We start from the raw sequence: 19483 nt of genomic DNA, 5'->3' as shown, positions 1-19483 counted from the left end.
GCCCCGAGGTGCTAGCACAAAGCCTTGCCCTGTCACCGTCGCAACTCGGCCCTGTTTATGACATTCGTCTCTACGTGTCTGGACACTTCTCAAACAAAGAAGCGTGAAATAAAAACAGGATCAGCAAAGTAATGCCTTGGGCGAAACCTGTTCGAAGGCTTTTCACCTAGGTTGCAATGCCATAAAGACAAGACGCAGACTTGCGTCCCTTACATGTCAAATGTGTCCGATCGAATCACTCGATATGCGGTAGACAATACCCTTGCTCTACTAGGGCTTCGAGAGATGCTTCTTGTCAGAGCATAGATGCCATCGTTCGAGTCTCAGGCCAGAGCATTGTTATATAGTGGAAGAAAGAGCCCAAAATGTGCAAGATGTACGACGTATGCCAGGCTCAGAAATTATAACAAATGCGGAGTCCGTTGCATCTTACAGCGGCTTAGCAACAGGGATCGATAGGGGTTGGTTTGACATCAAGGGGGCCCTGTTACGTACCAAACTAGATGAACTAATCTGAGGCTTCCTATGGCCGCTCTACACTTCGAGTCTGTCTCAGATCCAACCAGGGATGAAGATCGCATTACCGCTACTACGTATTGCTGTCGATTATCCCCGTGAACGGTTACGTTGCTGATCACAGGGGAACCCGCCACCGACTTCCACTGATTACGGGCCGGGGGCTATGACAATGGTGAAGCAGAACAGGTGGGATCCGAACATGATCGCGATAGCCGCCAAGCCCATACTTTCCTACAACAGGAAGTACCTACCTCACTCTTCGCAGCAATACTTGGTAACAGGCATCGTGTAACCTCCTGCGATGTACCTTGCCTCTCGAGATCACATACATGGCCGAGAAGGCTGTTTCCATTTCTAAGCGTTGACCATGTGCTCCGCTCCGGATACGACTCTCATATTCTGACCCCTGCTTTCCCCTTTCATACCCAATGGGTGCCGATAGCGGTGGTCAGTAACCAATTGCTGGTGTATTACTGACCGCCATTGCTATGTTACAAGGCTTTCCCTCATCAGGGACCCGTTATACTTCAACCAGAGGATGTTACCGACCTTCATACGACAACAGGAAGCTCGCGGCCGAAGAATCATTCCGACAGGTTTTCTCCAGGTACGTGTCCACTACAAACCTACAAATGTATCATATTGGAATAGACTAGGGAGTCGCTATGAATTACTAGTAGGCCTCTCAAAGTGCCTGTTTGGTGAAAAGAAAATGGAAAGGGTTAGTGTCACTATTTGAGAATCAGTTGGGCTATAGTGTAGGTTGGTTCAAATACGCTGAAATCCAAACGATTAGCTGCGACAGGAGAGTGACGTTTCTAAAATCTAAGACATACATAGAGTGACGAGTAGCGGAACCTGGTTGTGCATCGTCCTGAGATACCACTGCTCTCCCATCGTTGCTTGAAGCTGCTTTCCTTGAGAGTACGGTATGTAGCCTTAGCTCTTGGTTAAATCCTTCTTAAGCCAATCATTGCGTGATGCTCCAGTACCTGTTAGGTTTTAAAACTGGAGGCTTCTAATAAAGAGGTGCGAACAAATTGGGAGCTGGGTACACTAAGCTGTGCTGTGCTCCTCCGGGTGCGGATGTGACACTTTGTGGGCTGATAAAGCGCTTCATGCAATCAACTATCAGCAGTAACTTCAGGTTGATATTTTTTTTGCCTGAACAAAGGAATCCGTCCTCTGGTAACAGTCTCATACCTTTCCCATCTATTTTATCCTAGGCGCAGTTCTGAATGAGTGCTTACCCTTCTCAGTTTTCTTAGAACCTGAGACAATGGACAACCGTTCAAAGCCGGGAACTATATCTTTAACATACCGATGCGTGGTAAACACATCAGGAGGTAGTAACACAGGGGAAGATTATTGACTACGGCACGGCTTGAGCGACGTTGCCAATTTGAATACTATTAGCAATATATAGGATTTGTTTGAGTAGGTCAACGTGCGGCTCCAAAGGTAACTACCCAACTCTGGCACTTCGAAATCGTTTCCTTAGCCAGCTTGTCAGCCTTGTAGCTCGTCAAGCCAGGACTCAGAACCCAGCTTAGTGACTCCTGTGCCTCAAACCACTCGTTTAAGAACGGCTTGTTAGCACAGGGCTTCTCAATACTGGGAGCTAGATTCTCTTACCACGAAGTATCACGTTCATATTGGATGAGCTCATGCAGCAGCTAAGCCACGCGCACAATATATTCCCAGCTTCGTAGCCTTTTTGTTAAAAGTGAACCAACCAAAGTGAACGCCGTTGAGAGCAACTGCGGCCATTCTGATGTCATGGTCACCCATCCGTTTAGTCGCCGAATGCGTGATGACGTTCGCGCCAAGTTAGACGGGTCAAAATAAGTTGCCCCATGCCGAAAGATTTATCAATCACGGGAGCTATGCCGTTCTTGGGACAAACATCTCCATTCTTCTCAAACTCCGGGACATTCTGAGTGGGGTTCTCAAGGGATTTGATGTAAACACACTGTGTGTCTCGCCAATTGCCATGTTGATGAGTTCCAAGCCGTCTTCTTCAACGAATATATCGTTGATATGTGAATTTTCTCATGTGCAACCTTTCGCATCGCCATACAGGTTTCGTAGATGGCAATGACCGGATTGCCCCATGAGTGTAGACGGAAGCATATCCACCCCAGGAAAATTGCTCTTGCCGTGGGCAGCATCCTCCAAGGTTGGCAGGGCAGAACAGCGCCTGTGCCGTTACTGGGGCCCAGCTCTTGTCCGACGTGAGCGGATAGAGAGAGAGTAGCAACGCAAGGTGGAGGAAGGCGGAAGCGCCCAGTCGGTCAGTACAGCCTCCAGCCCTGTATGTTGCATTAAGTAAAAAGTCTACATTTAGATTATCACGAGTTCCCCATCCGATTCCACTTGACTCAGCATCTTCCATATGTGGCGACCTTGAGCAATATAGAGGAGCTAATGCAACTTCCCTCACATAACACAGACCGTGTGCTTGTACAACCCCAGTGGTATAATTGGGGTTCATATCGTGGACCAAAACGCGTTGACTTAATATTTGAGGCAAGTCCATTGGCTGCAGTAAATCCTTCAGGTAAAATTCGCGATCTGTATGCCTAACTCAGCGTCTTTTCCCGCATGCACTCCCTGGTGTGGCTAGGGTCTTTTGCACAGCATCGTCATGGATACACGCCAAGGGTGGTTTGGCCACGCCACGGTGCTCTACTAAGTAGGGATATTGTACCTGGGTAATGTGGTATACGTTGAGTAACGTGAAACTGATGTTGTAGAATGCGACTATTCTGTTATTGAAATTTGTTGCAGCGAACAATTGACGAAGATCGCTAACGTAAATGGATAACTACACCTGACTACATCTACTGAGTTTAAGCTTTGCGCTAATGCAGGTCGTGACTACATTGGTCGTGATTTGGTCCAAGCCTAATCCAACGTTTGATCAACGTTTGACCCAGGCCGAATCCGACTTTTATACGACACAAATGCTTGTATGAGTCGTAAGAGGCTATCGTATGTTCTCAATTCTACAAGGAGTATTATGGAGGCGGAGAGGAAAGATCAAGAGGGGAAGCTTTCTGGATGAGGGAAAATGTACTTAGTCGCTGTCCTTTTACTCCCTGGCTTTTCAGTTAGTTTAAATGCAGTTATCTTCCCCAGGAAGTTTCTACTCAGCGAGTTTCGCCAGCCAATCTGGGTATACTACTGTTTATTTGATTTGTCTTCTCCCGTACCGACTCTTCGTGCGGCGCACCAGCCATGATTTCGACACCACTTCAGCTGTATGAGGACATCAGCCCCAGTTTCTCGCCACTGATCCCTCCCAACGAGAGGTCCCACCACATCCTGGTTATCGGTGGTGGTGTTATTGGTCTCACCACTGCCTGGGCTCTCCTCGACGCCGGCCATCATGTTACAATACTGGCCAAAGAATGGGCGTCTTGGACTGAGGCCCAACGCTTGACCTCTCAGATCGCGGGTGCACTATGGGAATATCCCCCTGCGGCCTGCGGCCAGCACACAGACAAAATCTCTCTACAGCACTCCAAGCCCTGGGCCATGGCTTCATACCACATCTGGAGACAACTTGAAGGCACGCTTATTGGTGGAAAGAAGAGCGGAATACGCATGAGGCCAACAGACTTCTTCTTTCCTCGCCCACTTGAGGAGAGCCCGGAAGACCTGCAGAAGATGAATGAACTCATGAAATCTGGCGTAAGAGGCTTTTGTCGGAAGTCGAGCCTCGTTGAGAAGCGTCGAGTAGATCCACTCTATGGGTGCAAGGATGCTTACGAAATTCTTTCTCCTGTAATCGATACCGACGTCGCTATGGAGTGGCTGATGGAGCTCGTAAAGGCCAAGGGGGCAATCCTTGTAACCGAGGAGCTACAAGCGGACTTGCTTTTCATTGAGGACTCATTGCGTCACCGGTTTGGCGTAGATGCCATTGTCAATTGTGCCGGGCTTGCAAGTGATAAGTTGGCTGGCGATGACAGCTGCTATCCAATACGTGGCGCAATGATTCGGGTGATTAATGACGGCAAGGATTTTCCAAAGGTCGAGGCTGCGCTTGTGATCACGGCAGATGTTGCAGTGAATAATGAGATGGTCTTCATTGTTCCACGGAATAACGACGTGCTTTATCTTGGAGGTATGCTCGCCCACTTTTACGTTCACAGCCTGATTGTTAACCATTCAATGCAGGCATTGCTCAGCCAGGGAAAAGTGATTTAAATCTCACCATTCATGACGCAGTCATAAAACGCATGAGGTCGAACTGTGAGGCCTTCCTGCCTGATCTAAAGAACGCACGTTATGACGCAAAATATCCCCTTGCACTGGGATTACGCCCTTTTCGCGGGAAGAATATCCGTGTCGAGCGCGAGCTTCGCCATACTCCAGCCGGGAAAATCAGTCGAATCGTGCACTCCTATGGCCATGGAGGCGCGGGCTGGAGTCTGGCGTTCGGTTGCGCTGGTGATGTGAGGCATCTTCTTCAAGAAGCAGTGAAAGACCAGCCGCCGGAGCCCATGAGAGAACTTGAGTATCCAGGGCAGGGTAATGGGGTCGTAATTCGGGACCCAAACATGCAGCCCGAGACAGGTATCAAGGACGTGGGCGGCATAGATACAAAAAGCCAATCGACAGACGAACACAAGTCAAAATTATGAGTGTACTATAGACAGAAAGATGAGCAGACTCATGGAGCTTTTAATGTGAGCGCGAGTAGGTTTCATCACAAGAGAATGCCTCCCTAGTGTTCTGGTAAGGCCAAGCCACTGAGCCCTGACAAGGTAAACCCTAACAAAACTCAACGGGGTCTCTCAATTCTTGAGAGTACCAAACTGGGTCAGGCATCTCATGGTTTATTTTGAGATAAACTTTTTACTGCTCTGAATAGAAAGTGCTAGGCTGTCTGATAGCCGACCGATTGGACTCTAACGTTGCAGCACCGCGTGCGGCAGCCTACCAATGTTCGATGATCCTCCGTATGCCTCTGCTTATAATACCTTAGATATATGTCTCTTGTGACTGGTGGTAGCACTTACGCCACGATTTCTGAAGCAAGTGTTGTAATTATTACATAATACTTCCACACCATACGACAAGATACTCATCAAGTCGGCATTCCCCGTGAATACTTGGCTGTGCGGAATAGTAATCAGATTGCATCAAATACAGTTTTTAGCTGCGTTGACAAAATTTTCTTGGACGAAGTGTGAAATTTAATGGACAGGAACACTGCAGAGTCAAGTAAAGAGAGACATAATTAGCAGATCACATATGAATCCCAGAAAAAGGTGCAAATGGCAAACCTGTTTCCGCCACCCGTTTGAAAACTTAGCACCTATCAAGGAGCCCCTGCGGCTTGGTGCAAATGTCTGGTTTCTATCTGCGCCTCCTTAGGTATCGCTGCTCGGCTGCGCGAGCTCTGTAAACTAATTCTCGTCTGCGAGGAGCTTACTCCATTCACCAGTTCACATTGCTGGGACAGGTCGATGGGCTCGAGATCGCTGTCGTTGAAATTAAGCAGTTATGCACCAGAAAATGTAACAAGAAAGCCGTCAAGCAATGGAATTAATTTGGCATTGTCTGCCACATTGAATCCTTGAAAGAGGATAAAAGAAGCTACGAGCACGGCGGACGTGAAGGTGACGTAGTAGACGGGACTGACACTGGTCACGGCATTAGCGATAAAACTGGCAGTCGGGATCAGTGCTTACATGGACTGCGGATAAACGCTGAGTGCCTTATTGAAGCATTTCATCTGCACGATGATACTTCCAGCGGCGAAAATGCCAAACATGTAGTTTGAGATGTGAAGAAATTGGTTGGTGCCGGCAATTGTCAACTTAACGGCGATGCCGAAGGCCTTCAGTGCCATTATGGATACAGCCCCGGTTTCGGCACCCATTGACAAATAATAAAGAGGTTTAGCGTTGCCGTAGTGAGGACAGACCTTGTATATCATGAACAAGCAATAGACTGCGGTGAAGATGCAGAAGGCAAGGAAACCTATCAGCCAGTCAGTCACCCAGTAGACCATACACACCGAGTTGAACAGCAAATTTGAGCATCTCATCGATCGATCCAGGTTCTTTATCCGGCAGCGCATTAGCGACAATCAAAACAGAGCTGACCAGGCACGTAGCGCAACCTAACTTACCGACGACATTAAGCCGCTTTTTCAAGAAATATGTACCGAGTGCGGTACCCGTGAGCACACTCAGCTCCCCAAGAGGTGTAACCAATACGGCGGGGGCGAACGTGTGGGCGGTAAAGTTGAAGAGCTCACCCACTGCGTGCATTAACATGCCCGTCCACCAGTTCCAGTTCCGTCAGTATTCATGGCCATCCCCATTGAAGCCATGGCGCTCAATAGCATCCTCGAGCCCAACCTTGAGCCCAATCTTGATGGTAACATAGCTGGCGCCTATGGCCACGGATGCACAGAGTGCTAGGATGACCCCTATATACCGAGTGTCCGGCATCGTAGCGTCCGCAGAGAGGAAAGCTGGCCGGGCGCTTCCGCACCGCTGAATGGTTCTTCGTAGGTGTCGTCGCTTATGCTAGTTGGAGGATATTATACGTCAAGTCCCACATCCCAATACCAGAGGATAGAAGAGGACTGGCGATAGAACTGCTTGGCCGAAGATACCCGCGCAGGGTGACGCCACATGAAGGAAGCTGACATGCGAGGCGCAGTCATTACTAGGCAGTAATCCCGGGTAGAGTTGTAAGGGGCAAGTATACATGTATCTGGTGGACTGGAGTCAAACAGCTGGGTTTCAGGGCGCTGTGCTTGCGTGTTCTAGGCGTCTGTCTGACTTTGTCAGGTATCCTGACTTCTTGCTTCTGGTCTAAAATGGGTATATAAGCAATTGAAAGCCAGAGGCAATACCAGCTTTCAGTTTAACCATCTGATAACTTCAGTTCGAAAATTGAAACCGAATGATTACTTAGCCCTAACTGTACAATTGATATCGATCATCAAAGATGTGCAACACAGTCATCACATGCATGGAACTAGGCCCTGGAATTCTTCCCTTCAAACCAAGCTCCTTTCCGGGACTGCTCATCGTTATGAGACTTTTAAAGTTATATGGTAAGGTGAGGTCAGGTATGTTCAGGAGCCATACAACACGGGGGGCTATTCCAATAGAGACCGAATTTTTCCCATCTTACAACGAAGGGATAGGATGGAGTATAGAGCATCATCCGTGCGGTACTTCATCGCATCTCTAGCAAGCCTAAGGCCCTGCCGTGCATCAAATTTACTCGCGCTTTATAATACAATTTTAGAGGTGATATATGCTGGGCCTCATGCTGACTGTCCTAATGGAAATTTGAAGCAAAGTATGCCGTGCAAATTCACTCCTTCAGATGTCAGTGTTTCACCAGCTTGTCGCAAGTCGTCTTATGGTTACAAAGGAAACTAAATGGTATTGTACTCATGGAGTAGGTCGCCATAGATAGAGTCAAATCACATGAGATTGTACAACGTCAAGTTCACTCAACGAAGTGTAGCGCGGGCCCATCTCCATTGTGCATTACTATGTCCGCCCAAGTTTCAATACCGGTTGTCAATTGATGAAGCGATAAAGGTACGCGAATGAAGTTCTAATTTTATTCCAAAACGAAATGTGATGTTGAGAAACCACTCAAAACTCTTCTGTTGCTGAGTTGGCTCCATCTTTCTAATGTCCGACGTATGAGCTCCGTTGGTAATTTGCTTAACAGTACTGCATTCTGCGATACAATTTAATTGAAGCATGTCTTCTTCATTCGTAGCCTCAAGAGAAGTCACTGAAAGTTGCATCAGTGTGTGCCATCCCAATTGAGACAATTTCCAGCACAGTTAACGAACCGTAAGTTGAATCAACGGGACATCACAATCAGCAGAACGAGATTTTGAGTTGTAGACCCCGCGATCGTAGTTTCCAAGGTTTAGGTGGATAGTCACACTGAAATGATTGAGAACAATGAAAGCTCTGCAGCGGTGACTCGATTGATTGTGATTAATGCTTCGGACTCTAAGAGATGGCAAGAATCGGCAGTAGAGAAGAATCGGGCAGTTTCTATGAAATATCTCAACAACCCGAGCCCGCTGCCATCTCTCGCCTTTTCTTCTTCCTCTCTGCAGCCAATATCACTTTCAGCTTCATTTGGGATCGCAGCTGAATTTGACTTGTTGACTTCTTGGACATACTCGTCTATCTCTACGCCATTGCCACAGCGGGTCACTTCGGAACAGTGTTCTTTCCTTTTCGCCTGTTGTCCACACTCTGGGCTCCCAAAACTCGTGTTAAGCAAACAGCCAGCACGAAATTCTTCGGTCTTGCTGATAAAGAGCGTTCAAACTGACTTCACGGCATTCACGACACCCTCAAGTATCACACAGCCTACATCAGAGTGTGTCTAAACCGCAAGTCACCTTATTGGTTTCGAGACAGCTGGTCTGGTTTCGACACCAAATACTGAATCCGACTCACTTCCAATCTTCACTTCCCGCCATTTCCGTCGATATTTGATCACCGTGCTAGGAGCTTGCATGTAGCAGAGCCTCGATATTCATTCCACTCACCAGGTAATAAAAAGCGATTCGGACTACAGAGTCTTATGCTTCTTTTTTCACTCACAGCACTCGCTTGCAAATCCCCATTATTCTAACTTGAGTTGCTCACTCCATTATAATTTTACATCACACGCCATCCTACTTCATTGACATTCACTCAACGCCATCGTGCCACTTTCACCAATGCGAAGGTCATGATAGAGTCCTTCCATTTCTTGTTTCCTTGTTTCATGTCTTATCGTGTCAATGACTGATCCTTTTCATTCAAATATACCAACATCTGCTAACTTTACGACTGCCAGAACCCAATCTCTAACCCAACATTCACTTACCTCTGCCACAATGCGTACTACAACGCCGACCAAACGCAGCGCTAGTCAAGCTGGCCTTGACATCTCAGCGGCCCAGCCCAAGCGTGCCTGCCGCAACCCGTTCATTGACGACGAAGAGGATGAGTTGGAACTTCCACCCCCGGTCGCCGCCCCGACTCGTAAGGTGTCGGTCCCGTCGACCCCTACCGTCAGCCCCCTGAGCCCGTTCGACAGCAGCCGCATCATCTCGTCTGACACATTTGCCGAGTATCAGGCACAGCGCCAGGACGAGCTACAAGTGGCCGAGGAGGCGGTCTTCAACTCTGTCATCAGGCTCAAGCATCTGAACAACGACAATCTCACCCTCACTATCCACAACTTTCTCGAGAGGGAAATCCGCCAGTCTGTCTATAACAGAGCCATCCCCTTTACGTCGCCTTCTGAGACAAAAACCAGACCAGTCCAAACTGATGCGTCTGTTGCCAGTCTCAGAAACAGTACGGTGCAGACCGAGTCTCTGACTGGTATTCTCATAAGCAGCACAGTTCAGACAGATGCCTCAGTGGCTACTCTTACAAGCCACGCAATGCAAACCGAAGATACAACTCTTGCTCTCACAAGCAGCGCTTCGCAGACAGAGCCGCTTCCTATTTGTGAGAGTCGCGCGACACAGACAACCCCTATCGCCACCCCCCTTCCCCCCCTTGAGCCTACCTGGGAGGACTTCTATAAGAAAGATCTGGAGGCCATCAAGATGACGCAGCCGTTTGTGCCAGAAAACAAGGTACCTGTCTTGACGGTCAAGAACAAGCTTCGCGAGGCTCGCATCATGACTCGCAATGACTCCGTGGCCTCCTCTGTTGCTGGTAGCTCGCGCCGCGGCAGTTCTCAGTCGATCAACAAAGGTACCATTCATATGTCATCTTTCTCTGCACCCGCCCCTGTTCCTGCTCGCAAACCTTCCACTGCGGCTGCGCCTACTTCCGTCATCAGCATCGACGATTCAGATGATGATGATGATGTCCCCTCAGCGGAAAGAAACAACCTCGACGCCAGCACCCGCAGTTCTTTCCACGTTGGTGGCACCTTTGGTCAGGGAGGATACACTTACGACGATGACACCGAAGGCGAGGATGGCTACGGAGCGTTCGACAACGGCTACAGCATGGGAGACTACAGTTCCCAGGGCACTTACCAGGTCGAGCCGGCCGACTTCTACGGCTTAGGCAAGGGGCCACACAGAAGCATCGACGATCAGCTGCGCTATCAGGACCGCCAGTCTCAGATCGGTTCTTACCCAACTCCGGCCGCTGGTCACCGGCTCCAAATGGATGCATACTCTCGCGCCGTGGGCTCGACCCATCGCCGCCGCCCCGGCCAACAAATTACCAAGATCCTCGAGGAGACATCATGGGGCTGCCCTCGCGTCCACGACGAGGCGCGCTCGGTCCAGCTCTCCTGGGCCAGAGACAACTTCAAGCTAATGAAGGGCTTTCCGCTGATCGAGGATGTCGAGTTCATCGTGCCGGACAACAAGGCGTGCCCCGACGGCGACTGCTACTGGCGCTCCATCGCCTTCCACCTGTATGGCAGCGGCAAGCACTGGGACCTCGTCAAGGCGGAGCACCTGTCGTACGCGTACCACGTCCTCTCGACCCCGGGCCACGCGCGCCATGATCTGTACAGCAACGAGCTGAACCAAAAGTTCTTCAAAACGGCGAGCACGGCCGATGGCGGCCAGATCTTCCGCGCCAACATGTACCAAGGGCTGCACCTCGCCCACGCCTGGACCCCGGCGCTGATGCAGCAGGTGACGGCGGACCTGTACAACATCTGCGTGATCGCCTTCACCCGAGGCGACAACATGACCATCACCGAGACTGCTGTCCGCGGAAGTTACAACTCACGACACATCTTCCTGCAGTTCGTCGATGACAATCACTTCCAGCCCATGTGTCCCAACCGGTTTGCGCCATCTGAGTTCCGCTACCCTCGCGTAACAGCCGAGGCCACTGCCAGGTTCACCTACGCACCCAAGGCCAACTCCAGCAAGACTGGAGTCTTTCACCCATGGCGAAATGATTTCACGAGAGAGGTACCGGGCCCCGTGCCGCGCCTTCATGGTTGCGATGTCGAGAGCTTGCGAAGCTTTTTGGGAAGTCATCCGACATCGTGAGAGGAGAAGTCACAGCTTGAAATATTTTGGAAGGACAAGGTTGTGTTAAATGAGGTCGAACATTATCAATTTAGAATACTGCCATTAAAACTTAGATCTGATGCCAGTCGTTTAGTGACTGCGGTATGAGGATAGATATCGCAGGCAATTGACTCGTACATGAAATTGCATGGCTAGATGTTTGATAATTTCTCTTGCCCATCACCCATCGTGAAAACGTGATCTGAGATCTAAGTGACGGGCCTTCTAGAAGCAAAGTTTGATCTGCCAACGTTCCGTTCTGGACTCATCCTAGAGGGATTTGAGCCCAGGCTATCACGAGGATAGCACCGTTGGGGGGTATTCATGGTTTGCGCGGTCACTGAAGATGCATGGTTGCATAGAACATACCTCGAAAACAGTTGAATGTGGTATCTGGATTTGTTCCTCACATCTACTGCCTGACCCATTGGCCGTGGACCTTCCTACTCGATCCCCAGAACGCCATGCAAGTGAACCGCTACCGAACCTCGTGATTCTCATGAAACGCATTTTACAGCTCGATGTGTCTTCGACCGTGGCCGAAGAGCCTACGCCCTCTAGTCTGCGATGTGTGCAAATAGCGGCGAAATGGATTCGCCATAGTGATTTCTCCTGATGGCCTCCGAGAGCAAATATGAGAGGTCCAGGATGACCAACTTACTTGCGCTCTTGGCCTTGCGCTCACTGATAGGGAAGCTGTTGGTAACAATGATTTGGTCGATGCACTCGCATGCCTGGAGTTGTTCCAGCGAGTCACCTCCGAATACGCCGTGCGTGGCAATGCAATACACCTTCTTGGCGTGACCTCTCTTAACCACTGTCTCAGCGGCAGCAATCCAGGAGCCGGCCTTGTCAATCATGTCGTCGACAATAAGGACCGGGCGGTCCTTAACATCACCAACCAGGGTGATCATGTGCTCAAGCTTAGGATCTTGGAGCTTCTCATCTTCCTCGTCGGATGATGCCTCAGCATCGCCAGATCCACCTAGAGCATGTGGCTCGGGTGCAAAGAACGATGAGGCATGAGACATGGTCATGGGGTCTTCCACCTCAGTGTTCTGGGAGCTACCTTCTCCGCCAGCCTCCGATTGCGGTGCAGATGGATAGTCGTCAGGGACAATGTGGCCTTGGACCAGTCGACCCTGGGTGACGACCTGGGCACGCTCATCAGTGTAATCCTGAGTCTCAGCATCCTCTTCCTCGGGCATGTCATCGAAAGGCGAGGCCTGAGATGATGGATGTCTGGCATTTGGGCGTGGTGTACGCGACAGACCATTAGTCCGCAGCGGCGGGCCGTTAGCACGCCGAGGAGATCCTTGCGAGTCTGCTATGGTGCGGGATGGCCTTGCCGAGCCATTGACCTCTTGGACAACGGTGTCTTCCGACAATACCCGCGCAGGCTGCGAAGGGCGCCCGTTGATCACAGCTGGAAACCCGTCGAGGTGATTCATGATCATGCTAGCAGTCATGTTGCCCGTAGCACGTTTCCGATCAGTCGTGACGATACCAAAGTTGAGCTTCAGAGCGTCGGCCAGGGACGTGACTCTCTTGGTGCCTCCAGCGTTCTTCGAAACGACGACTGCCTCTTTCCAGTGGGGGATGTTCAGACGAACCCAACGGGCGATCAGCGGCTCGGCATGTAGATTGTCCACAGGACACTTGAAGAAGCCTTGCATCTGCGAAGCATGAAGGTCAACGGTTATGACATGCTTGACACCGGCCACATGCATCAGGTTGGACAGCATGCGGGCAGTGATGGCGCCACGGTGCGACTTCTTCTTGGACTGTCGGTTGTAGGGGAAATACGGCAGGACAGCTATGCAGCAGAGGAGCCGCAGTCAGTCATTGATCCAGGGAGCGATTGGCAGAGCTGCTTGGCGCCGGCAATGCAACTCACCAGTGATCTTGTTGGCCGAACCACCCTTGCACGCGGAGATCATGATCAGGAGCTCCATGATCGTGTCGTTGATCTTGGGGCTGCCGGACTGCACAACGAAGACATCCTTCTCTCGAACGCTGGTCAAGATCCGGACGCTCGTCTCGCCCTGGGACACCTCAGAGTCAGCGGCAATGCCTCATCGACGGTCTGACGGATCGGACAGTGCTCTGGCCGACCGGGCAGCCGGGCGATCTGGGCGAGCAAGCAGGATGCCTCGGATTGGACGTACATTTGAGAACTGTGACAGCTCGGCCTCGGCCGGAGCCATGCCGAGATTCTCACATATCTTCCCGGTGAGAAGCGGGCACGACGAGCCCGAGAAGACCAGCGTGTTCCTCATGATGGTAGGGGCCAGAGAAGAAAAGAATGAAAGTCGAGAAAAGTTTTGGCGGGGGGACGAAGGCTTTCAAGGCGCAATGTGGGTCGGCAGGTCAGCTCTTCTAGAAATTGAAATGACCCCCAAAACGCAGGCCACCCAATTCGACAAGTGCCCCTGGAAAACTGGAGCCTCTGCCCAGAGCCTCAGGTGCCCGCGGGCCGCTAGTTACTGTCTGGCAGCCCCGCGGACGTTTTGCTCTGGTGCACTGCACCTCCCACCGCGCAAGTCTCCAGATACATCCAATATGTAGGTAGCTACCTAGCAATGTGACTTACACCTCAGGAGCTCATTTCGTGCATTGTTCTTTCGTGCAGGACTCAACCGGACGTGCATACAGCGGACTATTGTCCTGACACGGCGGCAACTTGTCCGTGTACGTTGCATTTCTTTGTACGTATGAGCTTAGGGCCTCGAACCCTTGAAAACTGTGACCCAGACCCAGAGCAGTCTATGAAGGTATCGCGGAGACAAGTAAATCTGACATTGGCAAGAACCAAAAGTCTGGGACTGGACGTCGCCAAACCGCTCAAAGCGTCCATTGGTACAGTGCCCAATTTCATGTCCAAACATAGTTGCAATTGCGTAAAACCACTCCGTCAACGATGGGCATCCCCGGGCTCACCAGAACACTCAAACCCTATGCGGTGGACACAACGCTCAGGGGCAAAAGCGTCGTCGTAGATGGGCCAGCCCTCGTGCACCGAGTCTGGGAGACTGTCATGGCGAACCAGACTAGAGCGAGTGTGATCCTTGGTCACATATCCTACCAGCAGCTTGTTCAAGCTGTCATCGACTGGCTCGACAGGCTGCGAGCCTGTGGGGTGCATGTGTGAGTCTATTGAACACCCGAACCAAGGAACATGCTCTGAACATTCCATATAGGCGGCGGATCTACTTTGACGGCTATCTACCGCCCCGAAAGTGGGAAATTAGACGGAAACGTCTTGTCACTCAGTCACAGCAGATGCAACAGTTGACCACTCACTACCGGGCAACAGGGGTAAAGGCAGCTCACGTAGATCCTTCTTCAAGTTTTGCCCTCCATCATCCGATAAGCGACGCGCAAGCACTGCCAAAGCATGCGTTCCTGGTACCCGCTGCGGTTGAGGCCTTGATGCAGTCCCCAGACTGGAAATCTGTCGTCCGAGTTGTGCCGGGCGAGGCTGACGCCTTCTGTGCTGACGATGTTAGGCAAAGTGGGGGCATAGTACTGACTGCAGACTCAGACCTCTTGATTGAAGACCTTGGACCGGAAGGATCTGTAGTGTTCTTTTGGGACCTTTTTGAAAAGTCCGCGGATGGAAGGGAAGACATAAGCGCACAGGAGTACACACCTCGAGACATCGAGGCTCGTCTTGATCTCGACAAGTCCGGAGGACTCTCCCGCCTTGCCTTCGAGCTCGGCAGCAACAAGATCAGCTTCAATCAGGCGATTGAACACGCTGCGTCAAAAATGTTCACCAACCCGGCACGGGAAATGGCATACGAGAAATTCCTCCAAGATCACATGCCAGAAGAGTATATTCCTTCGGACCACCCAGTTGTCTCTGTGCTATCCACGTTGGACCCGCGGATCTCGGAAGTGACAATACAGTCCTTGAATATTCAACTTTCCGAATCGGCCAGCGTATCAGCACCAGATCGTACGCCCCGGGGACCAGAACATCTCTCAATGTTCCTCCCTGTTCTAATCGAAGACCACCGGCGAAAGAGCGCCTGGGAATCTAGCCAGACTATCCGGCAGCTGGCATACGGCCTTGCTCAGCCACCTGGCCAGGAGACCCATAGCACCACCATCGAATATCGAACGCTGCTCTCAGAGTTAGGAGGACGCCGGGCCACAATACCTGCACCAGAGATAATGGACGAGTGGTGCGAGCAGTTGGTGACAACTCTAGACCAGATCGAATCTCACGTCACGCCACCTGAGTTGAGGTGGCTGGCTTTCGCGGTGCTCCAGGAGATCCAAGCTTCGTCATCAGAAGAGAGATATCCTCTAGCCTTGAACGCGTTGAAGGGAGCTGTTCAGCAGCCCAACAAAGGCAAAAGAGCAAGCACGTATTCTTGGGATATTATCCATTTCACCGCAGTATACCAGGCTTCGCTATACTCGCTGAGAATGCTCCGGCAAGTAATGGAGGCAAGAATAGCCTTGTCGCTGGTGAAAGTCTCAGACACTCAACAGCAATTGCGCCGGCGCCTCCTTGGTTTGCCGAGTATTGTCGAATACCCTGCTGTTGAGGACAGTATCAAACTTTTGCGTAAATTCCAGGAATCACGATGTCTCTCGGCCATATGCAAAGTCTTGGGCATTCCCATCGACTCATTTGAGATTCCGCCTAAGCAGGGATCCAAAGCAGACGCTAAACAACACGCCTCACGCGGTAACGGCGGCAAATCAACTCAGGCAAGGTCGACGAACCCGTTTGACATCCTGGACTCAATTTGATGGAAGTTGCAGACTTCTTGGGACGAGCACAAAGGAGTACGATTAACTATATCTATATTCTTTCATTATCATCAGTCCAGGGCTGCGCCAAGCAGCATTGACACCACGAAGCCAATAACAGGTCTTTCGACCTCGTTCCACAACAGCTGTAGCAAATTCCCCTAGGCCTTTGCAGTCTTATTGGCAGCAACCATCCGCCCGATCAGATTCCGTCCTACAGTGATCGTCTCATCCATTCCCTGCTGGCGTTGCCAAAACCTGTCGCAATGTTAGCATGGACACAACTTCAAAAAGGAAATACGGTACTTACGCTTCCTCAGGTGTACCGCGGCCCTTGAGGGACGCCTGTCTGGCTTCTTCCTCCAAACCCTCACGCGTGATCTTCTCGCCCGTCGGGACGTCTGGCAAGGGCTTTTGTGTGATATCCTCACCCAAGGTTTCTTCGAGCGTGTGCCTTCTCATCGCAAAACGCTCCGCTCTCTCCTTTTGCAAACCCGGGCTATCAAGCTGGTTCAGAACATGGCGGACGGCAAACTGCACTGCTAGATATAGATGTTCTGCGCCCAGGATGCTGAGAAGAAGACCCCATGCTGAGATGTTCCAGGGCTCACCACCGGGTCCTTCCGGTCCATTGCTGAAGAGGAAGACAATGGCAGCACTGATTATACTTCCGAACCAGGACAGGAAGCCAAGAGCACTGAGCCATGGGCCGATCGAATCAGCTCTCCAGGGAATAGGTCGCTGACTGCTAACTGCGATCTTCATTGCGTCGCCTCGGAGTTCCACCCAGTTGTTGATAAGGAATGAAACTGGTGTTAGCGGCCAAATAGCAGAGAAAAGTGAGAGATATCCTGGTCACAATCAGCAAGAGTTAGGAAGTTTACTGGTCAACAAACTCACCGAACTGAACCACCATCTCTCGGTAGTCCACAGCTACATCATAGATATCGAGCTCGGCCTCGTTGCGAACTCTTTCCAGGAACGCCGCTTCCTCAGGGACATCCTGTTGTGTAACTTCTGACTTGCCATTCTTATGGGCCATCTCCGTCTGAACCGACTTGACCTTCTTAAAAACCTTGCGCTTGAGATACGGCGTCAGTGTCTCCAGGGCGAAGTTCACCACTTGAGCTGTAACTGTGAAGTAAATGATCTGCTTCTTGAGCCGGTCAGGGTTGATCTGGAAGCCCTGAGTTGAGACCTTCTCGCTAGCTGAAATTTTCTCTGCAGTGGCCCTCCAGATGTCGAGGTAGGGTACCAGAAGGTTGCCGAAAGGCATGTAGACAAAAGCCGATAAGAAGAGTGGAATGTACGATGTTATGAAATTAACGACGAAGATCTTTTGGATCAGAGCCGCCTCGTGAGCTAGGAATTGTTAGCGAATGATCCATCTGAAGATGTGGCACTACTTACCATCGTGCGTTTCATAGTTCTCAGCGTCAGTGAGCCTTTCTGCCAGGTTACCCAAGATGGTTGACAGAGTGGGAGTACACGCCGTCAGGATAATAGTGGGTAGGAAGGTCTTTGTATTGTCAGCCAGTATGCTTCAGAAAATCGTGGTAGCATACTTACTAGATAGGCCTTGAAAGGACCGTTGTAAATCTCGCCGATAAAGATTTCGATCGAGAAACAGAAGACGTAGAGGGCTCCAAGCAGAAGGGTGCAAATCAAGGCGAATGGAAGTTGGAGCAGTTGGGTTTGAAGTCTCTTGCGTTTCGAGTAGACTTTGACAGGCTCGCCGGTGACAGGGTCGGCGGCCTCATGCTCCCACTTGTAGTGCGGTCGAGGATGCTGGATGCGCGAGACTCCTCGGACGCCCCACTGCACCGCGAGGTCGACCTCCTTCTTCTTCCAGTACTCGAAGAAGATGACGGACCAGAGAGAGTTGACCATGGCGTAAAAGACCGAGTACTGGCCAAGAATGAGCCAGGCGCCGAATCCAAATGCTGCCGGGAACAGCAAGAAGGAGAAGTAAGATTGCAGAAAGGCGAAGTAGAAGGCAATTCTCTCGCCAAACTTGTCCCGAATCTGATCGATATCCTCCTCCTTCAAGACGTACTTGCTGCTCCACTGCTTGATCCACTGTCGGTTGAAATCATGGTTGTGCAGCGGAAACACGGACTCGACATACTTCCACTGCCCGGTCTTTGGGGTGATGCCAGCACCGCCGTCATTCTTAGGCAGAGTCAGGAGGAGGTACACCAGGCGGAGCCTCTCGGCATCGGTGATGGGCTCCTTCTCGAAGAAAGTGTTCACGTCCTTCTCGGGGGCCTTGATGCGCACCCCATACAGCCAGTCCTGGACCCTCTCCTTGTAGATCTTGGACTTGAGGTATTGGTCGGAGGCGACCTTGACGAAGACAAGGACGGAGTTGTTATCGACACCATTTCGAACTTCGGAGGCGAGGCCGGCTTTGGTCAGGACTTCGATCAGCTGGGTGAAGCCAGCTTCGGCCTCGGCTTGGGCTTTGACTTGTCAGAGATCGTAGTTCTTTCGAGGTTTCGGGGTACTGGCAAATTACCATCGGAGGGAACCTTGTAGTTGATCACAAAATCAACACTAGAATGACGTGTCAGTGCCGGCATATTGAAGTGCCCGAGATCATGGTGATGGGGCGCACTTACTTCATATTAGTCTTGAACTCGGGCCGGCTACCGTCAGAGGCATACAGTGTCCTGAGACTGGACATGATTGCTGGCTTGGACGACCTCCCGAATGATAACCTAGGTGCGAAGAGGGCAGGTAGAATGTGAAGAATAGGGAGGGGATCTCTAGGTTGAGGTATACAGGCAGGAGGCCTTAAGTCAAGGGCTCATTGCCAAATTTAAGCTTGAGGAGCGTTTTGGGCAAGCTGAAGGGTGATCAACGTCATCCCGCAGCCCCCAAAACCCCAATCCATGACCAGGATCTGGCAGATGGTCCGTGCCGGCCCTGTCTTCCCAGATCTAACCTTGGCTGTCCCATAAAGCCAATTCACGTCAATGACAACGTTGTGCATTCCCTCACTTGTATCGCCATGGGTTGGTTCAACTAGTACTGCTTCGCTAGGTAAACGGCTTTCATGGGCTAGGTGCGGCGAAGCTTGCATACCATTTGGCCTGCTTGCGTCCATGATTCCAGTTCCCTGAGCGAACT

The 19483-nt window shown here is 50.9% G+C and overlaps 6 protein-coding genes across 6 annotated transcripts; 3 read left to right on the top strand and 3 right to left on the bottom strand.

The window, feature by feature from the left end:
- Window positions 1–3759: 3759 nt before the first annotated feature.
- JN550_001075 (uncharacterized protein) lies at window positions 3760–5171 on the top strand (the record flags this gene model as incomplete). The annotated part of the gene is made up of 2 exons (XM_049309042.1): window positions 3760–4651; window positions 4705–5171. The coding sequence occupies 2 exons, from the start codon at window positions 3760–3762 to the stop codon at window positions 5169–5171; spliced, it is 1359 nt and encodes a 452-aa protein (XP_049176981.1).
- Window positions 5172–6034: 863 nt separating this feature from the next.
- On the bottom strand, window positions 6035–6809 carry JN550_001074 (uncharacterized protein; the record flags this gene model as incomplete). The annotated part of the gene is made up of 3 exons (XM_049309031.1): window positions 6035–6176; window positions 6225–6516; window positions 6668–6809. The coding sequence occupies 3 exons, from the start codon at window positions 6807–6809 to the stop codon at window positions 6035–6037; spliced, it is 576 nt and encodes a 191-aa protein (XP_049176980.1).
- A 2609-nt stretch (window positions 6810–9418) lies between these two features.
- On the top strand, window positions 9419–11563 carry JN550_001073 (uncharacterized protein; the record flags this gene model as incomplete). The annotated part of the gene is made up of 1 exon (XM_049309019.1): window positions 9419–11563. The coding sequence occupies one exon, from the start codon at window positions 9419–9421 to the stop codon at window positions 11561–11563; it is 2145 nt and encodes a 714-aa protein (XP_049176979.1).
- A 578-nt stretch (window positions 11564–12141) lies between these two features.
- Window positions 12142–13863, bottom strand: JN550_001072 (uncharacterized protein; the record flags this gene model as incomplete). Its single annotated transcript, XM_049309008.1, has 3 exons — window positions 12142–13400; window positions 13482–13629; window positions 13753–13863. 3 exons carry the CDS (start codon window positions 13861–13863, stop codon window positions 12142–12144), a joined length of 1518 nt encoding a protein of 505 aa, XP_049176978.1.
- A 641-nt stretch (window positions 13864–14504) lies between these two features.
- On the top strand, window positions 14505–16351 carry JN550_001071 (uncharacterized protein; the record flags this gene model as incomplete). Its single annotated transcript, XM_049308997.1, has 2 exons — window positions 14505–14731; window positions 14785–16351. 2 exons carry the CDS (start codon window positions 14505–14507, stop codon window positions 16349–16351), a joined length of 1794 nt encoding a protein of 597 aa, XP_049176977.1.
- A 161-nt stretch (window positions 16352–16512) lies between these two features.
- JN550_001070 (uncharacterized protein) lies at window positions 16513–19037 on the bottom strand (the record flags this gene model as incomplete). Its single annotated transcript, XM_049308986.1, has 7 exons — window positions 16513–16609; window positions 16662–17202; window positions 17252–17713; window positions 17762–17870; window positions 17921–18813; window positions 18870–18907; window positions 18973–19037. 7 exons carry the CDS (start codon window positions 19035–19037, stop codon window positions 16513–16515), a joined length of 2205 nt encoding a protein of 734 aa, XP_049176976.1.
- Between the last annotated feature and the right edge of the window lie 446 nt (window positions 19038–19483).

The sequence above is a fragment of the Neoarthrinium moseri genome (genome assembly GCF_022829205.1).
Source record: "Neoarthrinium moseri strain CBS 164.80 chromosome Unknown scaffold2_Wmoseri_CBS_16480, whole genome shotgun sequence".
In the NCBI taxonomy this organism is placed as follows: Eukaryota; Fungi; Ascomycota; class Sordariomycetes; order Amphisphaeriales; family Apiosporaceae; genus Neoarthrinium; species Neoarthrinium moseri.
Note: the sequence above shows the minus strand (reverse complement) of the source record. Positions and strands in the feature narration are given on the sequence as shown.